This window comes from Oncorhynchus keta, chromosome 6, assembly GCF_023373465.1.
Source record: "Oncorhynchus keta strain PuntledgeMale-10-30-2019 chromosome 6, Oket_V2, whole genome shotgun sequence".
In the NCBI taxonomy this organism is placed as follows: Eukaryota; Metazoa; Chordata; class Actinopteri; order Salmoniformes; family Salmonidae; genus Oncorhynchus; species Oncorhynchus keta.
This window is the reverse complement of record NC_068426.1, coordinates 34,162,254-34,189,259: the sequence shown is the minus strand read 5'-3', so window position 1 is coordinate 34,189,259 and position 27,006 is coordinate 34,162,254. Positions and strand designations below refer to the sequence as shown.

Sequence of the window (27,006 nt, the reverse complement as noted above, 5' to 3'; positions counted from 1 at the left end):
TTGTGTAAAGTTTAGGGGGACCGTAACGTGTCAAGTTTGAGGACGGTGGGTAAAGTTCTGGTTGCAAGTAGACGCGAGTGTGCGTCCCGTAGGTGACGGCGGTGTCGTCGGAACTAAGTGGTGGGCGTTTCCGTGGTGACGCTGTCAGTCAGGCGATGGACACGGAGAGAGGAGAGAGACTACGACTCAGCAGGGAGAACAAGGAAATGCAGCTCGGATTACAACACATGTATCTATCTCTGTATAACTCAAAAGGGCCACAGCACAATTACAATTGTGTCACATAATGCAGTATGTAACCTCGGGTTAACCCAGAAGTAAAATCTCACGTCATTTCCATAGCCTGTCCACGACAGATTATACACTGTGAGGTTACCTTCACTCTCTCTCCCTCCCTCTCTCAGGCTCATCTGGACCAGTGTAAGGTCACCAGGGGGGCGCTGGAGAAACAGATGGAGGAGGAGAAACAGAGAGTTCAGAGCAGAGAGTTCCGGACGGGGACAAGCTGGGTTAACTACTATACTATAGGTTAACTGCCTTTCATTCTGATTGAACAATAGGTCAAACTCGCACACACCGAACGGAAGATTTGACTGCACTGGATGTTAGCTGCTGATCTGGGTTATACTTCATGATGCATCGGTGAGTGTGCAGAATAAATGCCAGAATGCGAGTTTTGACACAGAAAAGGCAAAGCAAGGTTATTATAGTTATGTGATTTTATATTTGTTTTCATTTGAAATTCAGTTTTGTTTCAGATTTGATTTCAAAACAAATTTTGTTAGTCACATGCGCCGAATACAACAGGTGTAGTAGACCTTACAGTGAAATGCTGACTTACGAGCCACTAACCAACAATGCAGTTTAAAAAATATATGGATAAGAATAAGAGATAAAAGCTACAAGTATTTACAGAGCAGCAGTAAAATAACAATAGCGAGACTATATACAGGGGTCACTGACACAGAATCAATCTGCGGGGGCACCGGTTATTTGAGGTTGTGTGTAGATAAATCAAATCAAATCAAATTTTATTTGTCACATACACATGGTTAGCAGATGTTAATGCGAGTGTAGCGAAATGCTTGTGCTTCTAGTTCCGACAATGCAGTGATAACCAACAAGTAATCTAACTAACAATTCCAAAACTACTGTCTTATACACAGTGTAAGGGGATAAGGAATATGTACATAAGGATATATGAATGAGTGATGGTACAGAGCAGCATACAGTAGATGGTATCGAGTACAGTATATACATATGAGATGAGTGTATAGACAAAGTAAACAAAGTGGCATAGTTAAAGTGGCTAGTGATACATGTATTACATAAGGATGCAGTCGATAATGTAGAGTACAGTATATATGTATGCATATGAGATTAATAATGTAGGATAAGTATCATTATATAAGGTAGCATTGTTTAAAGTGGCTAGTGATATATTTACATCATTTCCCATCAATTCCCATTATTAAAGTGGCTGGAGTTGGGTCAGTGTCAATGACAGTGTGTTGGCAGCAGCCACTCAATGTTAGTGGTGGCTGTTTAACAGTCTGATGGCCTTGAGATAGAAGCTGTTTTTCAGTCTCTCGGTCCCAGCTCTGATGCACCTGTACTGACCTCGCCTTCTGGATGATAGCGGGGTGAACAGGCAGTGGTTCGGGTGGTTGATGTCCTTGATGATCTTTATGGCCTTCCTGTAACATCGGGTGGTGTAGGTGTCCTGGAGGGCAGGTAGTTTGCCCCCGGTGATGCGTTGTGCAGTCCTCACTACCCTCTGGAGAGCCTTACGGTTGAGGGCGGAGCAGTTGCCGTACCAGGCGGTGATACAGCCCGCCAGGATGCTCTCGATTGTGCATCTGTAGAAGTTTGTGAGTGCTTTTGGTGACAAGCCGAATTTCTTCAGCCTCCTGAGGTTGAAGAGGCGCTGCTGCGCCTTCTTCACGACGCTGTCAGTGTGAGTGGACCAATTCAGTTTGTCTGTGATGTGTATGCCGAGGAACTTAAAACTAGCTACCCTCTCCACTACTATTCCATCGATGTGGATAGGGGGGTGTTCCCTCTGCTGTTTCCTGAAGTCCACAATCATCTCCTTAGTTTTGTTGACGTTGAGTGTGAGGTTATTTTCCTGACACCACACTCCGAGGGCCCTCACCTCCTCCCTGTAGGCCGTCTTGTCGTTGTTGGTAATCAAGCCTACCACTGTTGTGTCGTCCGCAAACTTGATGATTGAGTTGGAGGCGTGCGTGGCCACGCAGTCGTGGGTGAACAGGGAGTACAGGAGAGGGCTCATGTGCCCCCGTGTTGAGGATCAGCGGGGAGGAGATGTTGTTGCCTACCCTCACCACCTGGGGGCGGCCCGTCAGGAAGTCCAGTACCCAGTTGCACAGGGCGGATGCCGAGCTGTAGTCGATGAACAGCATTCTCACATAGGTATTCCTCTTGTCCAGGTGGGTTAGGGCAGTGTGCAGTGTGGTTGAGATTGCATCGTCTGTGGACCTATTTGGGCGGTAAGCAAATTGGAGTGGGTCAAGGGTGTCAGGTAGGGTGGAGGTGATATGGTCCTTGACTAGTCTCTCAAAGCACTTCATGATGACGGAAGTGAGTGCTACGGTAGTCGTTTAGCTCAGTTACCTGAGCTTTCTTGGGAACAGGAACAATGGTGGCCCTCTTGAAGCATGTGGGAACAGCAGACTGGTATAGGGATTGATTGAATATGTCCGTAAACACACCGGCCAGTTGGTCTGCGCATGCTCTGAGGGTGCGGCTGGGGATGCCGTCTGGGCCTGCAGCCTTGCGAGGGTTAACACGTTTAAATGTCTTACTCACCTCGGCTGCAGTGAAGGAGAGACCGCATGTTTTCGTTGCAGGCCGTGTCAGTGGCACTGTATTGTCCTCAAAGCGGGCAAAAAAGTTATTTAGTCTGCCTGGGAGCAAGACATCCTAGTTCGTGACTGGGCTGGGTTTCTTCTTGTAGTCCGTGATTGACTGTAGACCCTGCCACATGCCTCTTGTGTCTGAGCCATTGAATTGAGATTCCACTTTGTCTCTGTACTGACGCTTAGCTTGTTTAATAGCCTTGCGGAGGGAATAGCTGCATTGTTTATATTCGGACATGTTACCAGACACCTTGCCCTGATTAAAAGCAGTGGTTCGCGCTTTCAGTTTCACGCGAATGCTGCCATCAATCCACGGTTTCTGGTTTGGGAATGTTTTTATCGTTGCTATGGGAACGACATCTTCGACGCACGTTCTAATGAACTCGCACACCGAATCAGCGTATTCGTCAATATTTCCATCTGACGCAATACGAAACATGTCCCAGTCCACGTGATGGAAGCAGTCTTGGAGTGTAGAGTCAGCTTGGTCTGACCAGCGTTGGACAGACCTCAGCGTGGGAGCCTCTTGTTTTAGCTTCTGCCTGTAGGCAGGGATCAGCAAAATGGAGTCGTAAGGGGGGCGGGGCAGGGCCTTATATGCGTCGCGGAAGTTAGAGTAACAATGATCCAAGGTTTTACCACCCCTGGTTGCGCAATCGATATGCTGATAAAATTTAGGGAGTCTTGTTTTCAGATTAGCTTTGTTAAAATCCCCAGCTACAATGAATGCAGCCTCTGGATAAATGGTTTCCAGTTTGCAAAGAGTTAAATAAAGTTTGTTCAGAGCCATCGATGTGTCTGCTTGGGGGGGGATATATACGGCTGTGATTATAATCGAAGAGAATTCTCTTGGAAGATAATGCGGTCTACATTTGATTGTGAGGAATTCTAAATCAGGTGAACAGAAGGATTTGAGTTCCTGTATGTTTCCTTCATCACACCATGTCCCGTTAGTCATGAGGCATACGCCCCCGCCACTCTTCTTACCAGAGAGATGTATGTTTCTGTCGGCGCGATGCGTGGAGAAACCCGTTGGCTGCACCGCCCTGGATAGCGTCTTCCCAGTAAGCCATGTTTCCGTGAAGCAGAGAACGTTGCAGTCTCTGATGTCCCTCTGGAATGCCACCCTTGCTCGGATTTCGTCAACCTTGTTGTCGAGAGACTGGACATTTGCAAGAAGAATGCTGGGAAGTGGTGCGCGATGTGCCCTTTTCGGAGTCTGACCAGAACACCGCCTCGTTTCCCTCTTTTTCGGAGTCGTTTCCTTGGGTCGCTGCATGCGATCCATTCCGTTGTCCTGTTTGTAAGGCAGAACACAGGATCTGCGTCGCGGAAAACATATTCTTGGTCGTACTGATGGTGAGTTGACGCTGATCTTATATTCAGTAGTTCTTCTCGACTGTATGTAATGAAACCTAAGATGACCTGGGGTACTAATGTAAGAAATAACACGTAAAAAAACAAAAAACTGCATAGTTTCCTAGGAACGCGAAGCGAGGCGGCCATCTCAGTCGGCGCCGGAAGATAGTTATTAAAGTGACTATGCATAGATGACAACAGAGAGTAGCAGTGGTGTAAAGAGGGGGTGGGGAGGGGGGTGGGGTGGCAATGTAAATAGTCTGGGTAGCCATTTGATTAGATGTTCAGGAGTCTTATGGCTTGGGGGTAGAAGCTGTTTAGAAGCCTCTTGGACCTAGACTTGGTGCTCCGGTACTGCTTTCTGTGTGGTAGCGGAGAGAACAGTCTATGACTTGAGTGGTTGGAGTCCTTGGCAATTTTTAAGGCCTTCCTCTGACACCGCCTGGTATAGAGATCCTGGATGGCAGGAAGCTTGGCCCCAGTGACGCACTGGGCCGTACGCACTACCCTCTGTAGTGCCTTGCGGTCGGAGGCCGAGCAGTTGCCATACCAGGCAGTGATGCAACCAATCAGGATGCTCTCAAAGGTGCAGCTATAGAATCTTTTTGAGGATCTGAGGATCCATGCCAAATTGTTTCAGTCTCCTGAGGGGGAATAGGTTTTGTCGTGCCCTCTTCATGGACCGTGTTAGTTTGTTGGTGATGTGGACAACAAGGAACTTGAAGCTCGCAACCTGCTTCACTACAGCCCCATCGATGAGAATGGGGGTGTGCTCAGTCCTCCTTTTCCTGTAGTCCACTATCAGGGAGGGAGAGGTTGTTGTCCTGGCCCCACATGACCAAGTCTCTGACCTCCTCCCTATAGGCTGTCTCGTCATTGTCGGTGATCAGGCCTACCAATGTTGTGTTATCGGCAAACTTAATGATGGTGTTGAAGTCGTGCCTGGACGTGCAGTCATGAGTGAACAGGGAGTACAGGAGGGGATTAAGCATGCACCCCTGACGGGCACCCGTGTTGAGGATCAGCATGGCGGATGTGTTGTTACCTACCCTTACCACCTGGGGGCGGCCCGTCAGGAAGTCCAGGATCCAGTTGCAGAGGGAGGTGTTCAGTCCCAGGATCCTTAGCTTATTGATGAGGTTTGAGGGGACTATGGTGATGAACGCTGAGCTGTAGTCAATGAATAGCATTCTCACTTAGGTGTTCCTTTTGTCCAGGTGGGAAATGGCAGTGTAAAGTGCAATAGAGATTGCATTATCTGTGGATCTGTTGGTGCGTTATACAAATTGGAGTGGGTCTAGGGTTTCTGGGATGATGGTTTTGATGTGAGCCATGACCAGCCTTTCAAAGCACCTCATGGGTCGGTAGGCATTTAGGCAGGTTTACCTTCGTGTTCTTAGTACTCATGTTTTATTTAGTTTCAGTTTGATAAAAACATTTATATTTAGTTTTTATATTATTTAGTTCCAGTTTTAGTGTTAGGGATTAGAAAGAAGCCTATGCGCGGGAGGTTAGAAGCCATTTGTGTGTTGGCGTATAGTTTGTGTTTTCTTGTCACTTCAATGCCACTGGGGGGCAGCAATAAGGTGATGGTCACAGGTTTGGTTATGTTTCAATTATAAATCAATCTTAGGCCGCATTCCAAAGTTTAGACGTTGCTGACGCCTGACAGGTCTTCAACGCCTGGACAGGTATCTTAAATATCAGCTAACCACACATGTTATTGCAGTCTGTCAGTCCATGATACTGTCGATGGCAAGCAACCATTGACTGATGCATGCAACGTCTGAGCAGGGGAATGCAACCGTTGTCAGATTATTGCCCCCACCCCAGAATAAAACATCTCACTAGCCAATTTTTCTGTTTGGGGCGGGGCCACTCTGGTCTGCTTATTGCCCCCTTCTTCCCTATTGTTAGCTAGTGATAGCAAATATGATCTATTATATTGACAAGATGTTCAATTAACCCCTCTAGCAATGAAATACATGTCCTCAAAGATGGAAGGCAGGTGGGAGGAGACAAGATCAGGTGGGACCATTCTAGCCAACTTATCGGGGTACATTTGTAACTTAAACATTACTCTGTTTGGTCAACTAAGTCTCACGTAATTTCACCCTTTCTCATAGACCTCCATGCAAAAAGGTCTGCTTATCTCGCGGGGACAGATTTTGGGCAGAGGTAATCCTCTTGCTCCGCCTTGTCCTCCTTGGTATTAGCTTGTACATGCTAGGCATTTTTGAAACATTGCCATCTACTGGCAGCATTTACCTGCCAGAGTCAGAAGCTCGAAAACCCCATTGCAAAAAAAAGTTTGAAAACCCCAATAGATTTTTGCCCAAAGTATTCTTTATTTTATATTTTATGATGGTTTTTATTTTATAAAACTTAACATTAATTTATGATGGTTTTTATTTTATTTGATAAAACTTAACATAATTTATGATGGTTTTTATTTTATTTGATAAAACTTAACATAATTTATGATGGTTTTTATTTTATTTTGCAGACGAAGATACCAGTAGTTTCAGTTCTTATTTTTATTTTAGTTTTAGTTTAATATAATAACCTTGGTTTGTAGCAGAGTCACATGGGAGGAGGGTCTGTATGGAGGTAAAGTAGATTTAAGGTTTGCCGGTTAAGGGGATTGGATTGGCCTTTTAGGATGGTCGCGGGAACAGGTGTGGGGCATCTGGAGGGAGTGGTTGTGATTGGGATTCTTCAGGACTCTTCTCTACACACATCCCTTTAAGCCGAGGGTCTGGGTGTAAACACAAGGTTCAAGGTCTCTGGCAAGGTTACTAATCACATGGCGTGAAGTTGGGCCAAACCACCTCCACTTCTTTTGCCCTTTAGGCACAGCCTTATTAACTTCTGTATGTGTGTGTATTAGAGCCAGGCGGAGGTGGTACGTGTGCAACAGCAGAAGGGGAAGCTGTGTGACCAGATCCGTGACCTCAGCGTGCCCTTTCACCTGGCCTCTGATTCGCTGACGGACCTGAAGAAGCAGCTCCGCCTCCTGGAGACCCAGACCAATGAGAGAGGAGAGAAGCTCACCAAGCTCACTGCCAAGATACAACAACAGCTGCAGCAGGTATGCATGCGTGCGCACACACACACACTCACGAACATATAGCACACTCTCACCCAGACAAACTAATTTGCAAGATGTCTGACCTCAACTGTCTGCTCTCTCTCTCCCTCTTTCTCCACCTCTCCACCTCTAGGTGCACCTGCATTTTGAGATGGAGAGAAGGAAACAGATCCATCACAAAGAGCTGGAGGATAAAGAAGAGGAGTTAGAGGATGTACACAAGTCCTCTGAGAGACGGGTAGGTCACCGCTACTGACCACAGACTGGGACCACTGCGTAGGGTCAAAACAGTTACTGAGTGTCAGCTGCTTGAGAAGGTTTGAATCCTGAGCAACCTGCCTACACGTGGTTTGAATTACAATAGACCAGCATAGCTGCTGTAGTAGGTCAAAGCCGTGTGCTGGAAAACCTTGGTAGAGTATGGGCGAAGGAGGCTTGTACTGTTCCTTTCTTTTCCTGCTTCCGATCAATGCCCTACTCCTCCCTTAAAACGTAGTTTTTGTGTTTAATATATAAAGTGCACGGTTCCTTTTTGTTTGACTCTTGAACATGGTTAGACTATGTCCTCTAAAACACCTGGTTCCTTTTTGTTTAACTCTTGAACATGGTTAGACTATGTCCTCTAAAACACCTGGTTCCTTTTTGTTTAACTCTTGAACATGGTTAGACTATGTCCTCTAAAACACCTGGTTCCTTTTTGTTTGACTCTTGAACATGGTTAGACTATGTCCTCTAAAACACCTGGTTCCTTTTTGTTTAACTCTTGAACATGGTTAGACTATGTCCTCTAAAACACCTGGTTCCTTTTTGTTTGACTCTTGAACATGGTTAGACTATGTCCTCTAAAACACCTGGTTCCTTTTTGTTTGACTCTTGAACATGGTTAGACTATGTCCTCTAAAACACCTGGTTCCTTTTTGTTTAACTCTTGAACATGGTTAGACTATGTCCTCTAAAACACCTGGTTCCTTTGCTCATTTGTGGTAGTTGTAATCTGGTTCTTTCCATTGCCTTGTAGCTGCGTCAGTTGGAGATGCAGTTGGAACAGGAGTCCACGAGAAACACGACCAGGAGGGACTGATATCTACACTCTGTGACCAGGTACACACACCATTTATATAGCTATGCAGGCACACACACACAGTAATAGTTCTCAGTATAGACAGGGGCCTCATCAAACACCACGGGGTACACAGCACCGCATGCTGCGTTGACAGACCTGCTATCACTGATAAAGTAACTGCGCACTCCTGAATTTACATATTGATAGACTGTTGGTCAGACTGCTGATACACACACACACACACATATACACCCTTATACGCAAACTCACTGCTGCACAAACTCAATCTCATTGGCGCTGTTGAATCATGCTGGTCTTTCTATTAATGTGCCTCTGGGTCGCGTGTGTGTGTGTGTGTGTGTGTGTGTGTTAGCGTGTGTGTGTGTTAGCGTGTGTGTGTGTGTGTGTTAGCGTGTGTCTGTGTGCTTTCCAGTCCAGGCGTTGGGGAAGTATAGATTTTTCTAGTGTAACGCTCTCTAGGTGATGAATTCAGCATGTCACTTCTACCAACAGGCAATACAAAGACAACCAATATAGCAGGCAGCCCCGAGCCGCCTCAACACCACCTCACTGTCACTACAGGAAGATGTAGAGTCTGTTTATGCCTCCCCGTGTACAATGCATCAGCCCCGCTAACTCCCTCACAGCAACAAATTGAATTACAAACGTCACCAACCGACGTTAACTCATTGCCCCAGAGTTCCTCCACTCCTTGATATTGACGAGAGAGAGCGAGCGAGAGAGGGTGTGAGGGAGTATGAGAGAGGGGAGAATTAGAGGGAGCATACTTATGTTCACACAAGACAGGAGAATTTCACCAGATAGGAAAGACTGATCCTAGAACCCCAGCACATAGACTATTGCAGCGAAGATACTGGAGGCTGAGACAGGGGATATAGTGAAAAAAGCCTGGCACGACGTGACACACCCCTCCTAGGGACAACATGGGAGAGCACTAGTAAGCCAGTGACTCAGGCCCCATAACAGGGTCAGAGTCAGAGAATATCAGTGGAGAGAGGGGAGCCAGGCAGAGGCAGCAAGGGCAGTTCGTCACTCCAGTGCCATGCCGTTAACCTTCACAACCCTGGGCCAGATTACACTCAATCATAGGACCTACTGAAAGAGATGAGTCTTCAGGAGACTGAGTCTGCATCTCTCACATGGATAGGTAGACCATTCCCTAAAACGTTGCCATGCCGTTAACCTTTACAACCCTGGGCCAGATTACACTCAATCATAGCACATAGACTATTGCAGCGAAGATACTGGAGGCTGAGACAGGGGATATAGTGAAAAAAGCCTGGCACGACGTGACACACCCCTCCTAGGGACAACATGGGAGAGCACTAGTAAGCCAGTGACTCAGGCCCCATAACAGGGTCAGAGTCAGAGAATATCAGTGGAGAGAGGGGAGCCAGGCAGAGGCAGCAAGGGCAGTTCGTCACTCCAGTGCCATGCCGTTAACCTTCACAACCCTGGGCCAGATTACACTCAATCATAGGACCTACTGAAAGAGATGAGTCTTCAGGAGACTGAGTCTGCATCTCTCACATGGATAGGTAGACCATTCCCTAAAACGTTGCCATGCCGTTAACCTTCACAACCCTGGGCCAGATTACACTCAATCATAGGACCTACTGAAAGAGATGAGTCTTCAGGAGACTGAGTCTGCGTCTCTCACATGGATAGGTAGACCATTCCCTAAAACGTTGCCATGCCGTTAACCTTCGCAACCCTGGGCCAGATTACACTCAATCATAGGACCTACTGAAAGAGATGAGTCTTCAGGAGACTGAGTCTGCGTCTCTCGCATGGATAGGTAGACCATTCCCTAAAACGTTGCCATGCCGTTAACCTTCGCAACCCTGGGCCAGACCACACTCAATCATAGGACCTACTGAAGAGATGAGTCTTCAGGAGACTGAGTCTGCGTCTCTCTCATGGGTAGGTAGACCATTCCATAAAAACGTTGCGCTATAGGAAAAAGCCCTGCCTCAAGATGTTTGCTTAGAAATTCTTGGGATAATAAGGAGGCCTGAGTCTTGTGAGCGTATGTGTAGGTGTGTACGGCCGGCAGGACCAGATCAGAGAGATGGGTAGGAGCAAGTCCATGTAATGCTTTGTAGGTTAGCAGGAAAACCTTGAAAATCAGCCCTTGCCTTAACATTAAGCCTGTGTAGCAATGGAGTAATATGATTTTTTTAAATTCTAGCAGCCGTATTTGGCGATAACTGAAGTTTATTTAGTGCTTTATCCGGGTAGCCGGAGAGTAGAGCACTGCAGTAGTGTAATCTAGAAGATAAAAAAGCATGGATTAGCTTTTCTGCATCATTTTTGGACAAAAAGCTTCAGATTTCTTGCAATGCTACGAAGATGGAAAAAAGCTGCTGTTGAAATATTCTTGATACTGTATGTTCGACAAAAGCGAGACCAGGGTCCAGAGTAACGCAGAGGTCCTTTTGTTTTATTTGAGACGACTGTACAACCACCAAGATTAATTGTCAGATCAAACAGCAGATCTCTTTGTTTCTTGGGACCTAGAACTAGCGTCTCTGTTTTGTCCGAGTTTAAAATTAAAACATTTGCCGCCATCCACTTCCACATGTCTGAAACACAGGCTTCCAGTGTAGGCAATTGTGGGGCATCACCATGTTTTTTCAAAATGTACAGCTGTGTGTCGTCCACATAGCAGTGAAAGTTGACATTGTGTTTCCGAATGACATCACCAAGAGGTAGAATATATGGTGAAATCAATGGTGGTTATTGATGAACCCCGAAACGTACAATTGATTTCTCAGAGGACAAACCATCCACAGAGACGAACAGATATCGTTCCCGAAAGATAAGATCTAAACCAGGCCAGAACTAGTCCGTGTTGACTAATTAGGGTTTCCAATCTCTCCAAAAGAATGTGGTGATCGATGGCGTCAAAAGTGGCGCTAAGGTCTAGGAGCACGAGGACAGATGCAGATGCTTGGTCTAATGCCATGTAAAGGTGGTAAATGACCTTTTAGAGTGCGGTCTCAGTGCTATGATGGATCTAAAGCCAGACTGTAGCGTTTCATATACATTATTTGTCTTCAGGAAGGCAGATTTTTCAAAAAATGCTAAGAGGAATGGGAGAGACGATATAGGCCGATTAGTTGTAAAAATGTTCCAGGTCGAGGTTTGGCTTTTTCAGGAGAGGCTTTATTGCTGACACTTTTAGTGAGTTTGGTTCACATCCGAAGGATAGGAAGCCATTTATTATGTTCAACATAGGAGGGCCAAGCACAGGAAGTAGCGCTTTCAGTAGTTCAGTTGGAATAGGGTCCAGTAGATCACTTGAAGGTTTAGAGGCTATCACTAATTTTGTGAATGTGTAAAGAGATACAGGATTTTTTTAAACTTGAGTCCTGGCAGTTCTGTGCAGACTCAGGACAACTGAATTTTGGAGAAATACATAGATTCAAAAAGGAGTCTGTAATTTGCATTCTAATGATCATGATATTTTTGTTGAAGAAAGTTCACGAATTCATCACTGCTGAAGTGAAGGCCATCCTCTTTTGAGGAGTGTTGCTTTTCAGTTAGATTTGCGACAGTATCAAAAATAAATGTTGTATTGTTTTTATTCTCAATTAGGATTGAAAAGTAGGCTGATCGAGCAGCAGTGAGCGCTCTTCGATACTGCACGGTACTGTCATTCCAAGCTAGTTGTAAAACTTCCAGTTTGGTGGAGCGCCATTTCCGTTCCAATTTTGTAGAAGCTTGCTTCAGCGCTCTGATATGTTCTGTTTACCAGAGAGCTCATTTCTTGTGAGAAATGTGTTGTTGTTTTTTTTAGAGGTGTGACTGCATCTAGGGTATTACGCAAGGTTACATTAGATCCTTGTTTAGCTGGTTAACTGATGTTTGTTCTCCGACATCCTTGGGTAGGTGGAGGGAGTCTGGAAGGGAATCTAAGAATCTTCGGGTTGTCCAATAATTTATAGCACAGCTTTTGATAATCCTTGGTTGCGGTCTGAGCAGATTATTTGCTAACGTAATAATAACATGTTGGTCCGATAGTCCAGGATTATGAGGAAAAACATTGTGATCCACAATATTTATTCCACGGGACAAAACCAGATCCAGGGTATGACTGTGGCAATGCGTAGGTCCGAAGACATGTTGGACCAAACCCACTGAGTCGATGATGGCTCCAAACGCCTTTTGGAGTGGGTTTGTGGACCTTTCCTTGTGAATATTAAAGTCACCAAAAGTGTTAGCATTATTTGCCATCACTACAAGGTCAGATAGGGATTCAATGAGAAACGCTGTATACGGCCCAGGAGGCCTGTAAACAGTAGCCATAAAAAGTGATTGAGCAGGCTGCATAGATTTCATGACTAGAAGCTCAAAAGATGAAAACGCAGTCATTTTTGTATTTTTTTTTATTTATTTGCCTTTGTAAATGTTAGCAACACCTCCACATTTGCAGGATGTGCAGGGGATATGGTCACTAGTGTAACCAGGAGGAGAGGCCTCATTTAACACAGTAAATTCAACAGGCTTGAGCCATGTTTCAGTCAAGCCAATCACATCAAGGTTATGATCAGTGATTAGTTAATTGACTATGACTGCCATGGACGTGAGGGATCTAACATTAAGTAGCCCTTATTTTGAGATATCACAATCTCTTTTAATAATGGCAGGAATTAGAGGATGTCTTTATTCCAGTGAGATTGCTCAAGCGAACACCGCCAATGTTTAGTTTTGCCCGAACAAGATCGAGGAAACAGACACGGTCTTAATCGGGGCAGCTGAGCTGACTACACCGACTGTGCTAGTGGCAGACTCCACTAAGCTGGCAGGCTGACTAACAGCCTGCTGCCTTGCCTGCTCCCTGTCTCATCCTTCTGCCAGGTGGGCCACAGGGACTTTGACATGGAGAAGGGACTGAGGAGAGATCTGAAGAGAAACCATGCTCTGCTGGTGGACGCTCAGCTACTACCGTCTACCATAGACAACCCTGGACACAACCAGGCCCCGGCAGCAAGGAACACATAGAGCGCCTGCACTGCCAGGTACACACAGACACACTATGATGTTATGAAGGGGGATTCGAGGTGTGTTTAGATTCACAATAATAAAATATAGAGGCTTCCCGAGTGGAGTGGCACAGCGGTCTAAGGCACCGCAGTGCTTGAGGCGTCACCACAGATCCGGGTTCGATCCCGGGCTGTGTCACAGCCGGCCGTGACTGTGGGACCCATGAGGCGACGCACAATTGGCCCAGCGTCGTCCGGGTTAGGGGAGGGTTTGGCTGGCCGGGATGTCCTTGTCCCATCGCTCTCTAGCGACTCCTGTGGCAGGCATGTCGCAGTGCGCGCTGATACAGTCGGCGGTTGTACGTTGTTTCCTCCGACATGTTTGTGTCGCTGGCTTCCGGGTTAAGCGAACAGTGTGGCTTGACAGGGTCGTGTTTGAGGACGCATGGCTCTCGTACCTTCGCCTCTCCCGAGTCCGTACGGGAGTTGAAGCGATGGGACAAGACTGTAACTACCAATTTGGATATCATGAAAAGGGGGGGTTAAAATTTAAACATACCTTCCACTCCCTCAGTTGGGGGAGAGTGAAGCTAGGAGAGCTGGAGTATTTTCAGAAGACTCTGTCCATAGAACTGGAGAATGCTCAGAACTAGAGAACATCTGCAAACACAAGCATCTGGTGAGAGAGATAGAGGCCTTGTACTAGACTCTTACTACTACTGGTACTAGAACATTATAATTATCAGTCGTGTCCGGGAACTGTGAACATCAAAATGTTTGCCATCCTTCTGAAACCAACAGTAACAGGATCCTGTATATGTGTGAGGACAACAATCTTTTGGAGAGAGCAGTTTTAAAGTGTTTGTGTCTACGTGTAGGTGGATGAGCAGGTAGTCCAGCTCCAACATGAGAAGTCAGATCTGTTGAAGAGACTAGAGGAGAACCAGGAGGACCTTGATGAACTCCTGAAGAAACACAGAGCCCTCATCGCTCAGGTGGGTTCCCTCTCTGCCTCATAGTGGCTCAAAACCATGTATAAAGACTTCGACATGTACTAAAAATGAAAGATGACCAAAAACCTGATCTTTCTCTCTCTCAGTCCTCCGGTGGTATCTCTCAGGTCAGAGAGTTGCAGGCTGAACTGGAGGAGGTCAATAAACAGAGACACACAGTACAGGAAGAGGTAAGGACTGAGAGTTGAGTAATGTGGGGAGATGGTGACCTTCACATGCTGTTATTGTGGATAGGAGACTGGCTGAAAAACCCACTCTGCCATTCCTCTTGTCCTTCAGCCTCTCCTCTCCTCCTCCTCTCTGTTCCTCGCCTCCTCCTCAGCTTGCAACGAGTGTGGCCAGGGTGCAGCTCCTGGAGTCGTCCACCGTGGGCGTAGTGTCGTCAGTAAGCAGGAGTCCAAGGTGTGTGACCTGGAGAACAAGCTGAAGTTCCAGAGAGGACAGGTCAAGAGGTTTGAGGTGAGACGACGACACAAAATGGACAGTAAAACCCTAGATAGCATGTCTTTACTCACACACTTCTTCTTCCTCTGTCTCTCACTCTCTGTCACTCTAATATCTCTCTCTTTCTCTCAATTCAATTTCATGGTGCAATATTGGCATGGTGTACATATTTCCAAAGCAGAAATTCTGGAAAGAATGAAAATAATAATCTCTCAGAAAAATCTCTCTGTAGGTGCTGCATCTGAGGGACAGTGTTGTGTGCCTTGGAGAGGAGCTGGAACAGAGTGCTGAGACGGGGGCCAGGGAGAGAGAGAACAGGCAACGCCTCCACGAAATGGAAGACCTGGCTCAGAGAGAACAGGACAGTAGCCGCAGACGCATAGAGCTGGTAACACACACACACACTATACACTGATTGTACAAAACATAAAGAACACCTTCCTAATATTGAGTTGCACCCCTGCCTTTTGCCCTCAGAACAGCCTCAATTAATCCGGGCATGGACTCTACAAGGTGTGGAAAGCGTTCCACAGGGATGCTAGCCCATGTTGACTCCAATGCTTCCCACAGTTGTGTCAAGTTGGCTGGATGTCCTTTGAGTGGTGGACCATTCTTGATACACACGGGAAACTGTTGAGCTTGAAAAACCCAGCAGCGTTGCAGTTCTTGACACAAACCGGTGTGCCTGGCACCTACTACAATAGCCCATTCAAAGGCACTTAAATCTTTTGTCTTGCCCATTCATCCTTTGAATGGCACACATACACAATCCATGTCTCAAGGCTTAAAAAATCATTGTTAAAAAATTCCAGAAAATGATGTCATGGCTTTAGAAGCTTCTGATAGGCTAATAGACATCATTTTAGTCAATTGGAGGTGTACCTGTGGATGTATTTCAAGGCCTACCTTCAAACGCAGTGCCTCTTTGCTTGACATCATGGGAAAATCAAAAGAAATCATCCAAGACCTCAAAGAAAATTGTAGACCTCCACAAGTCTGGTTGTTCCTTGGGAGCAATTTCCAAACATCTGAAGGTACCACGTTCATCTGTACAAACAATAGTACAAAGTATAAACACCATGGGACCACGCAGCCGTCATACCACTCAGGAAGGTGACGCGTTCTGTCTCCTAGAGATGAACATACTTTGGTGCGAAAAGTGCAAATCAATACCAGAACAACAGCAAAGGACCTTGTGAAGATGCTCGAGAAAACAAGTACAAAAGTATCTATATCCACAGTAAAACAAGTCCAATATCGACATGAAAGTCCGCTCAGCAAGGAAGAAGCTACTGCTCTGAAACTGCCATAAAAGCCAGACTACAGTTTGCAACTGCACATGGGGACAAAGATCGTACTTTTTGGAGAAATGTCCTCTGGTCTGATGAAACAAAGATGGAACTGTTTGGCCTTAATGACCATCGTTATGTTCGGAGGAAAAAGCGGGAGGCTTGCAAGCCGAAGAACACCATCCCAACCGTGAAGCACAGGGGTGGCAGCATCATGTTGTGGAGGTGCTTCGCTGCAGGAGGGATTGGTGCACCTCACAAAATAGATGTCATCTTGAGGAAGGGAAATGATGTGAATATATTGAAGCAACATCTCAAGACATCAGTCAGAAAGTTAAAGCTTGTTCGCAAATGGGTCTTCCAAATGGACAATGACCCCAAGCGTACTTCCAAAGTTGTGGCAAAATGGCTTAAGGACAACAAAGTCAAGATATTGTAGTGGTCATCACAAAGCCCTGAGCTCAACCCTATAGAAAATTTGTGGGCAGAACTGAAAAAGCTTGTGCGAGCAAGGTGGCCTACAAACCTGACTCAGTTACACCAGCTCTATCAGGAGGAATGGGCCAAAATTCACCCAACTTATTGTGGGAAGCTTGTGGAAGGCTACCTGAAACGTTTGGCCCAAGTTAAACAATTTAAAGGCAATGCTACCAAATACTAATTGAGTGTATGTAAACCTCTGACCCACTGGGAATGTGAAAGAAATAAAAGCTGAAATCACTCTCTACTATTATTCTGACGTTTCACATTCTTAAAATAAAGCGGTGATCCTAACTGACCTAAAGACAGGGAATTTTTACTAGGACTAAATGTCAGGAATTGTGAAAAACTGAGTTTAAATGGATTTGGCTGAGGTGTATGTAAACTTCCGACTTCACCTGTACATACTACACACACTTTACACACCACAAAGAGAGAACAGGATAGTAGCAGCAAACATATATGGTGCGCACAAGAGCAGGGTGATTAGTTGTAGCGATTGTGTCGTCTGTGTGTGTAGGCTGCATGTATGTGTGTGTGTATATGTGCCTGTTATGTATTCTGAGAGCGTCCGTAACACTGATGCCTTTTCACGACCTAATGACCAACCACACAGACACACAAAGCTCTCGGAGCGAGATACAAACACACTCACACGTACTCTCTGGCTCCCCAGCGTTCTCTCTCTAGCTGTGCCACTGTCTGGCTGTGATTTAATCCACTTTGCCTTCTCAAGGTTAAGGACACACACACACACACCCCATCCCACTTCTCGTGTCTCTATGACAACCACTAAACCCCCACCCCGACACACACACACACACACATAAAGGGTGTGTGTCATATGTGCGCTTCATGTCATGTGCGCAAGTGTGTGTGTCGTAAATTTGAGTGAATGAGCTAGTGTGTGTGAGGGAGAGCGAGATGACAGGATGAGAGCAGGGAAAGGGGAAGATGAATAAATAAATCACTCCTTTCTTTTTCCGTATAAATACAGAAGAATGCTCCTCGAGAACCCTGACCAACAGACACATACACACTACAGGAAAGCCCAGGACCCGCGGATGTGTGTGTGTGTGTGTACATCAGAGTATATGACTGATGATGCGATAACGACTGGGCATTGTTTTAAGACTCATCCATTCTGGCCTGTATTGAATAGCATGGATAAACTTACAGTTGGCCAGTGACACGGGCGCATTCACACACATCCTTAGCATTCCTCCAATGGACACATCTCTCTCTTTCTCTCTCTGTGTTCTCAGGAGATGCAAGTGACGGAGCTGAGTACAGTCCGACAGACATTACAAGCCGATCTGGAGACATCCATCCGCCTTATCGTTGATCCGCAGGCCTCCCTGGAGGAAGTGAAGTCTAGTGATGAGAGCGACTCGTATCTTGCTGTGTTGGATGGTGTGAGAGCGGTATCGGGGGCAGGGTTAAAGCAATGGTGTGTGTGGGAAGAATGACTCTGTTAGGAGTCAAGGACGGGTACAGGTGTGTTCACAAGGAAGTGACGTTATCACTGATATGACCACTGACCTTTGACCCCTCTCCCCAAGTGTTGCGACGGCTGTGGAATCCTTGACCAGAAAGAGAGACCTGTAAGAAACCTGGGTCCCTGTGTGTGTGTGTGTTTAGACCAGTCTGTTCTGACTTGATCCCAGGGCTGTTGATGATGTGGACAGACCGAGCATGTTGCAATGCTGGTTGTGAGCGGAATAGCCTTGTTGCGAGTTGGCTAGATGTCTGAGCTGTAGTCTGACTGTTACTGTCTACGGCGGCACCTGGCACCATCTCCCTGTTGGTTTTGTCTTGTGGTCTGTGGGTGGACCGGTTCGAGGACCACAGGGCTGGAGCAAAGAGCGACGAGCACGAAACGTTTAAGAAGTCACAATGAACTCGTCTCTGTTCTACGGTGTGTGTATGAGAGTTCACCTGCTTTGATATTCTTGTCTTCCATGATGCATGGGAGTTACAATACAGAAGCCAGTTCTGCTCTCTCCCTCCTGTCCCTTTCTCTATCGTCATTTTACCGTTCCCCCTCTCAATCTTGCCGGCTCTGTCGCTTCTCTGTCCAACTTCTGCTCTTTGACCTATTTTAATTTTAATTCTCGCTCCCACCTGTTCCTCTTCTTTCCTCTCTCTGGGGGCAGACAGGTGACGTACTGTATATTAACGAGTGTGAATGTCTGCCACCTCTGGTCTCACAGCAGGAGAGAGAGGACACAGAGACAGGGACAGGAAATGTCCTGTGGCTGACCCCGGATTTAGAAGTCTTGCATCACTGGCTGTGCAGTGTCGCGTGTCTTCTCTCTCTTGGTAGTGTGTAATCTCTGCCTGCCAGTAACACTGTGTGTGTGTGTGTGTGTGTGTTTCTCTCTTCCTCAGCATCAGTGCGTGTAGTGTTGGTTCTCAATCTCTGGACATGGAGGATGCTGGCGAGGGTATCCGTTATTGGCTGGGCATTCCCCGGGGGGGGCTCTCCCTGTGGCAGCAGTACAATCAGCAACCAGTCGGTCACAGACACCATGAGCACTTACAGCTTCCGGTGAGTTGTCAGTTCAATTTGATTCAGCACAGTTCAACTTTAATAATTAAATTCAATAGCAACTGGATAGATACGAATCCTCTTTTATATGTTACATTTCTGATTATCCTCCCTCTCCCCCAGCTCCTGTGCGGACCCAGATGAGGGTTCAGAACCAGTGGGTGCGGTTGGTAATGGGGATAGTTTAGGTCTTGGTCGGGCCTCCTTCCTCTCCGAGCTGTTAGAGGGTCTTCGTAAGTGGCACGGGAGGGCAGATGTCAGTACTACTTCTCTCCCAGACTACTGGGGCCTCAACCCTCTCCTTGGGCCCAGAGGACCTTCATCAGGAGCCTCACAGCATCCTCAAACCTCCTTCCCCACTGCTGCCCCGAGCCGCCAGTCTAGGCAAAATAAGCGAACCCCAGGCTTCATCAGCAGCCTCCAGGGACTCGAGCCAAACTCGACAGCTCCTCCCCCCCCGAAGAACCAAACCAATGAGACGCAGGCTGCTGGATAGAGTTGTCAGCGAGGGTGGTGGAGAGGGCTATCTGGGGTCGGAACCCATGGTGTTCCAGAACCACCGTCTCCTAGGTGACAGTGGTTCCAGAACCACCGTCTCCTAGGTGACAGTAACTGTGACAACGCAGCCTCTGACATTCTGCCGGTCATCTGACAGGCCCAGTCCACCAGCAGCCTGGCCAATTCAGTCGGAGGGCACTCAGGGTCCACCTTCAGGAGCTGCCCCCCTCCACACACAGCAGGAAGGGCTCTGACTCCAGCTCAGGGAGGGGTGCAGGGAGAGACTAAGAGTAAAGTAGAGAGGCTGAGGTGTAGCATGGAAACATACAAGGTAGTCAATACAAGGTTTTATGTATTCCTCTCTCTCCCCAGCCTGCATGTCTGTGTGTGAGGCAGGATAAACTGAAGCCACTCAGAGATCCCTATGCAAGTTGCAAGGAGTCACACTCAGGCCAAAGAAGATGTGCATTTGGGACATATTCAGACCTCTTGACTTGTTCCATATTTTGAAGTGGATTCAATTGTTTTCCTCATCAATCGACACAATACCCCATAATGACAAAATGCAGAAAGGTTTTAACTTTGCTATAAGACTTGAAATTGAGCTCAGGTGTATCATGGTTTCCATTCATCTTTGAGCCGTTTCTACAACTTGATTGGAATGCACACACCTGTCTATATATATAAGGTCCCACAGTTGGCAGTGGATGAGGTCGAAGGAATTGTCCGTAGAGCTCCGAGACAGGATTGTGTCGAGGCACAGATCTGGGGAAGGGTACTTCATTTCTGCAGCTTTGGAATTTCCCAAGACCAAAGTGGCCGCCGTCATTCTTAAAATAGAAGAATATTGGAACCAACAAGACTCTTCCTAGAGCTGGCCGCCCAGCCAAACTGAGAAAATGGGGGAGAAGGGCCTTAGTCAGGGAGGTGACCAAGAACCCAATGGTCACTCTGACAAAGCTTCAGAGTTCCTCTGTGGAGATGGGAGAACCATCCCTGCAGCACACCACCAATCAGGCCTTTATGGAAGAGTGGCCAGACGGAAGCCATCCAGTTAAAGGCACGTGACAGCCCGCTTGGAGCTTGCCAAAAGGACTCGAAACACCAAGCATCACAACTGGAGGAAACCTGTCACCATCCCTACGGTGAAGCATCATGCTGTGGGGACTGGGAGACTAGTCAGGATCGAGGGAAAGATGAACGGAGCAAAGTACAGCGAGAGAGATCCTTGATGAAAAACTGCCCCAGCGCATTCAGGACCTCCGACTAAGGTTCACCTTCCAACAGTACTACAAACCTAAGCACACAGCCAAGACAACACAGCTCCAACTCCCCGAGGAAGACTGAAGAATTGGGCCAATCTAATATCTCTGGAGAGACCTGTGCAGCGACACTCCCCATCCATTCTGACAGAGCTTGAGGGTTTGCCTAGCTTGTAGCGTCACACCCTAGAAGACTCGGCTGTAATCACTGCCAAAGTACTGAGTAAGCGGTTTGAATACTTAATGATCAAAAACAGGTTTAGATTTTTTTGTGTGATTATGGGCTGTTGAGGTGAGGGGAAACAATTTAATCAATGTCTGAATACACATTCAAGAGTTAAGCCAAAGATGGATTGTGTGGTTAATTGAAATGAGCCCACTGAATATAAAATTTAGGTGAGAAATTGTTCCATTGTACCAGTTTATTTTTACTATTTTCTACAATGTAGAAAACATCAAAACACATGGAATCGTAAAGTAGCAACCCTTTGCATGCTAGTCTTGAAGGTGTTCCCACATGCTGAGCACTACACGGTCCAAACCATCTCAAAATTGGGTTGCGGTCAACTGGTCACACAACATTAACATCTTTACATGAGACTGAAGGGAGTAGACAGGTTAAAGGATTTAAGCTGTGCCATTGAGGGTCAATGGGTAAGACGCGATTTAAGGGTATTTGAACAGGGTATGGTAGTAGTTGCCAGGCACACCGGTTTGTCAAGAACTGCAACACTGCTGGGTTTCACTTGTATGAAGAATGGTCCAACATCCTTCTAGAACACTTGACACCTTGTTGAGTCTGAGGGTAGGGGAGGAGGTGCAACTCAAGGTTAAGTATACTCAGCATATTAAGGCGTGAGCCAACAGAAGTGTAGACCCTAGAGGTAGAATCAAGTGTAGGGATTAATTTGGGACAGTGTGTTCTGCCGCTTTCAAAACTGAGCTCTCCAATTTCAAGATAAATCCCCCCGGTTAAGTCAAAACTCAGAATTAAGTCTAGAACAAGCTTTCCTACCTGAAGAACAACATGATTTGATGTTAGAAGAACATGTTTGGTAGATTACATAGTGGTAGTAATCAACATGTACGAAACTATGACAAGGACACGACCATTTCTTCCAAACGATTTAATTAAAGCACAGACAAGTACAGGACAAAACAGACTTAGTTTAATACTAAGTACTGAACAGGTAGAGAGACACCTAAAAATGATTGACAGAACATTTGGATGAGCAGCAGCACCTGAAACAGACCAAAGGAATGGTTTAACAAAATTCCCATCATACAGTTGAGCTGCTCGAGAACACAGCCAGTGTCTTGTGGGGAGTGACATTTTGCTTCTTTAAAAAGTCCAATCTTTACAGTCCCAAAATGTTTGGGAGTTTAGTGGACTAATAAAAACAAATATGTACTGAACAAACAGTAATTGTTAATGAGTTACTTGATATAGGGAAATCAATTTAAATAAAATAACCCTAATTTATGGATTTCACATGACTGGGTAGGGGGCGCAGCCATGGGTTGGTCTAAGGCATAGGCCCAGCCCAGCCAATTAGTATATGTCCCCGCACAAAAGGCCTTATAACAGACAGTTTCATCAGCTGTCTGGTCTCAGACAATCCTGCAGGTGAAGAAGCTGGATGCTGAGGTCCTAGGCTGGCGTGATTAAACATGGTCTGCAGTGGAGGCCATTTTGGCATACTGAAATTCTCCAAAATGGGATTAAGTGACTTCAGGTAGAGAAGTTAAATTCTGGCAACATTCTTGCAGTCTGCATACCAATTGCACATTCCCTTAACTTGAGGCATCTGTGGCATTGTGTTATGTGACAGAGCTGCACATTTTAGTTACCTTGTCATTGTCCCCAACACAAGGTGCACCTGTGTAATGATCATGCTGTTTAATCAGCTTCTTGATGTACCACACCTGTCAGGTGGATGGATTATCTTGGCAAAGGATAAACGCTCACTAAAAGGGCCATTAAATTAAAAAGCCAGCCTTTTACCCATGGAAAATTTCTGGGATCTTTTATTTCCGCTCACAACCTTAGACAAACACTTTGTTGCGTTTATATTTTATAGATGCCATTTAGCAGACACTTTAGCCAAAGTGACAGTCACACGTGCAAACATTTGACATACAGGTGGTCCTAGGAATGGAATCCAGTCCATGGTACTTGCAACACAAGCTCTACAAACAGATAAGAGGCCCACTCAGAGATTACCATTACACCCTGAGGCAGTCACCAGGTAGCCACTTACCTGGGATTACTTTCCCCTGCCTTTTCCTCTCCCCTTTCCCTGAAGAGCATAGGAACCACAATTTTATAACCAGGCCAGATGTGATTCTAACAGGAAACACTATGTGCACTATATAGGGAACAGGGTACCATTTGGGACAAAGCTGGAGTCTCAGATTGAACAGGAACGTAAATATTAAAGTACCTTTTGGGGAGGGTTCTCGTCGTCTGACACAGGTCTGGAAGGAGAGAGTATCAATTATGGCTTTGGCAACCAGATACAACAATTACATTTGTGCAAAGCACTTCCAGGAAATGATTTCATAAATGCGTCAGGGAAGCATTGATTAACACGACTTACTCATCTGCCGCCTCTGGCTTCTTTTTCTGGAGACGGGGGAACAACGTTAGCCTGATCCCAGATCAGTTTGTGCATACCATCTCGTTTTCAAGACAAGTTTGAGTAAGAACACATGCTATAAGTAGGTGCCGTGCCAAGTGAAAATGGTAACCTAATCATTACAAAAAAAAAAAAAAAATTTGATACCAAACAGATACCTTGCCTGCAGCGTCTCCGCTCTTGGCTAGTGCTTTCTTCGGCTTCACAGGAGACTCCTCAATGTCTTCCTCCTCATCCTCCATCTCCTCATCACCACTCTCGATGCCTGAGAAGTCATCCTCCACTGGAAAGAAACAAGTTACACAGATGACAGCTGCCAGTCTGAAAGCCCTGTAGTTGATGGATGTCCAAGCCGCCTCTAGAGTCACCCCCTTGGCTAAACCATTTAGTCACCCGATTCCACAGTAATAAACAAGCTACTCCGCACGACCTTGACAAGCTGAACCCCGAAGTCATTAAGCCCTTCATTTTCACACCCATCAAACCCCTCATCTAGGGCATCCCTGGTCCCCCTACTCACGGGCAATGTGTTCCCCACAGATGTACACAGGGCCAGCACCACTCTTCAGCCTGAAGGTGACAGGAGGGTGGAGTTCAAGCCCAGAGAGATTGACCTGGAGATATGAATACAGACGATAAGTGTTCTCATTCAAACTCTGAGCCTAGCATCCCAGCTAGGATAGGCCTGAAACCCCTGGTGATTACTCCCATTATCAGATACAAGTTCACCTTGTAGTCTAGGTCATTAAGTAGTTCAATTTCACAATAGAAATCCAGGTTGATCAATTTTAAAAAATTAACTGCAATGCAATAGATTTAAGCCTACAAATTAAAAATTGGGACTACATCTTACCATGGGCATGCCGCTGGCATGCAGGGTCGCCACAGTTATACCTTTACCGTTATCCGGTTCTCCAGTAAGCAACTCCACAATGTTGAACTCTGCTTTGGCGCCTGCGCCCAGACACATCTGCCAGGGACAAGTCAGTCATTTACAAATGTGCCACTATTGATTTTAAAGTGCGTTCCAGGTTGCATTGATCGCAGTCGTGCTGCCCGTAGTTACATATCAAGTGCATTTCAGACATGCTCAGCTGGGCTGCTACACACGACCTGAAACCTAAAGTCAGTTCATGTTTGTGCAGCACTTGGATTGTAAAAATGTAATGTTCCAAGATAAGTAATAACTTACCGTTCTCAGGACGAGTTGATGTTGGTAGTTTGTGTCATCCGTTTTGAACGTTTCCTCCATCTTTGACTCACCGAGTTCACAACCTAAAAAAACAATTTTAAAAAAGCCTAACCGATTCCGTCCAACAGCTACATTTAATGGGCACACTAGGAACACAATTTCTAGCTAAATACCTACCCCATAACATCGACAGTGGTTTTTCCTGTTTGTGCATTTTTACAAACTTGGAAAACTTTACCTGGGAAAAACAAAACACTCGTGAGTCACGCACACGGAGACCTAACACATTAAATGTGCAGAAGTTTGTCAAAGCCTATATTTATTTAGCGGACCTAACGACGTCTCTGGTGGTTATCAGAAACGTCCTTCACCGTTGAGCGGAGTTCAGCCATCTAATAATTTCGCATGAACATGCTTACCGAAGGCGCTGCACGTCAGACTGGTCCCTGGACAGATAGAGAACGAGAGAAATGCATCTTCGGAAACTGTCGATTATAAAGATGACGAGAAGACAGGTGACGCTAATAAAGCATTAAGCGCCAAAGCTAATTGGTCCGTTAACCGGGGCGACGCACCCTAGAACAGAGGCACTGTTCGAATCCCAATCCACCTGTCTAGCCTCTACCGTGACTTCCAGAGAGCACATAAACTCAGGAACACTCTTGCTTGAAGGCACCCTCTCCATTCTTTTGTGTGAAATTGCTCATCGGGTGCCCAGTGGAGCGGTCTCGGGCTAAGACTGCATGGAGTGGAGAGCATGTTCTCGAAAACGGCAATGGAAAGTTAAAAAACATATTTAAAAAACAAGGCATCCGAGTGATAGCGATGTGAAGTCTGAACGAGTATGATGAAGATGATGCCAGCAATGGAGGGAGGAAGAGTGAGGGGAGTACTGGATGGACTGCTGTTGATAAACTAGAGTTGAAGTTAGGAAGAAGACTTCTAGTGAGCCTGCTGCCTCCGCGCGATCCTTCATCTCGTGGACCTGTAAATAGCTTGAGGATGATGATGAGGAGAGTAACCCCGCCGAAAAAAAGAAGGGGATAAGGAGAGTGAAGAAAACAGATGATGAGTTTGAATCTGATGAAGCTAGCAACGGTGAGGGAGACCGGTAATGTCGATGAAGATCAGTGTCAAGTGCAAACAGAATGAGCTGTACTCCAGACCGAGTGCTGGAGGTGATATGGAAGACAATGACGATGAATTACCTGAGGTGGCAGGTGTGGTGTTGAGCTTGGAGCCCGAGCCTTGCACCAATGGTCATTCATCTGGTCCGGTAGGAGTGAGGTTTTTGGACAAAGTGGACCCTTCCTTTTGGCTGACCCATATCTGGTTTCAGGTTGAGGGGGGAAAAAGGGAGTTGGCTACTGTTGAATCGGCGAAGGTAACCCGAAGTGGATTTTTTTGCTTTTCTTCCACGGAGAGGGAGCGGCGCCCCGCGCCATGTGAATGGGGACAAGACCTGTTACTTTCTTTGCTCTCAAGAACAGGGTGCCATTGAAAGGATTGATTACTGGGGTAGCGGTAAGGGTGGAGGTGGATCAACTGAAGTTGAAGATTCCCAGTGTCTTTGACGGTCACCGTTTGGTGCGACGCAGACCTGGTGGCAAAACAGAAAAGTCACTGTCTGTCCTGTTGAGGTTTGATGTTAAGTCGTTGCCCAACAAAGTCATGTTAGGATATATCAGTTATCCCATCAGAGCTTGAGTGCCGAATCCACTACGGTGTTTCAGGTGCCAAGTTTATAGTCATGTTGCAGCAGTGTGTCGGAGGGAGAATCCAATATGTGAGAAGTGTGCAGGAGGGCATGGGACAAGGAAATGTGTAGTATCAGTGAAACAAGTGGTAGGTGTTAACTGTGGGGGTGCCCGTGTTGCTGGGGATCAGAAGTGTCCGGTGCGAGAGAAGCAGGAGGAGGTTGCCAGGGTCAGATTTGTACAGAAGGTGTCGCGTGCTGAGGCGGTGAAGAAGGTAGAGGAAATGGGTCACGGGTGAGGGATCCTAAGAGGCTCCCGGTGAGTAGTAGACTTTTGCCAGCACGCCGTCAATATTGGCTGATCCCTGGCCGTGACCCCACTCTCCGAGGGTGTCTCACACACTTGTACGTGTGAAACAGGACAAATATAAGCACCCGCTATTTGACCTCTGATTGGCCTACAAATGAAATGGGGGGGGGGTTAATAAGTTAGTTGGCAGGGTCATTTTTTTTTTCTCTCTTTATCCATTTTTGTATCACA

The 27,006-nt window shown here is 46.3% G+C and overlaps 1 protein-coding gene and 1 pseudogene across 2 annotated transcripts; one reads left to right on the top strand and one right to left on the bottom strand.

Annotated features, from left to right (window-relative positions):
• Positions 1-21,345, top strand: part of LOC118385573 (unconventional myosin-XVIIIb-like) — a 32,892-nt pseudogene extending 11,547 nt beyond the window's left edge.
• A 705-nt stretch (positions 21,346-22,050) lies between these two features.
• Positions 22,051-25,287, bottom strand: LOC118385422 (nucleoplasmin-like). Of its 2 annotated transcripts, none has more exons than XM_035772550.2 (10): positions 25,189-25,287; positions 24,947-25,007; positions 24,770-24,852; positions 24,431-24,547; positions 24,098-24,191; positions 23,736-23,860; positions 23,539-23,564; positions 23,383-23,416; positions 23,200-23,238; positions 22,051-22,180 (listed from the first exon to the last, which is right to left on the bottom strand). In XM_035772550.2, exons 2-9 carry the CDS (start codon positions 24,981-24,983, stop codon positions 23,206-23,208), a joined length of 549 nt encoding a protein of 182 aa, XP_035628443.1. In that variant the 5' UTR covers positions 24,984-25,007; positions 25,189-25,287; the 3' UTR covers positions 22,051-22,180; positions 23,200-23,205. The 2 variants fall into 2 exon arrangements, with proteins under 2 accessions (XP_035628443.1, XP_035628445.1); XM_035772552.2 differs by lacking the exon at positions 22,051-22,180 and adding an exon at positions 23,003-23,128.
• Between the last annotated feature and the right edge of the window lie 1,719 nt (positions 25,288-27,006).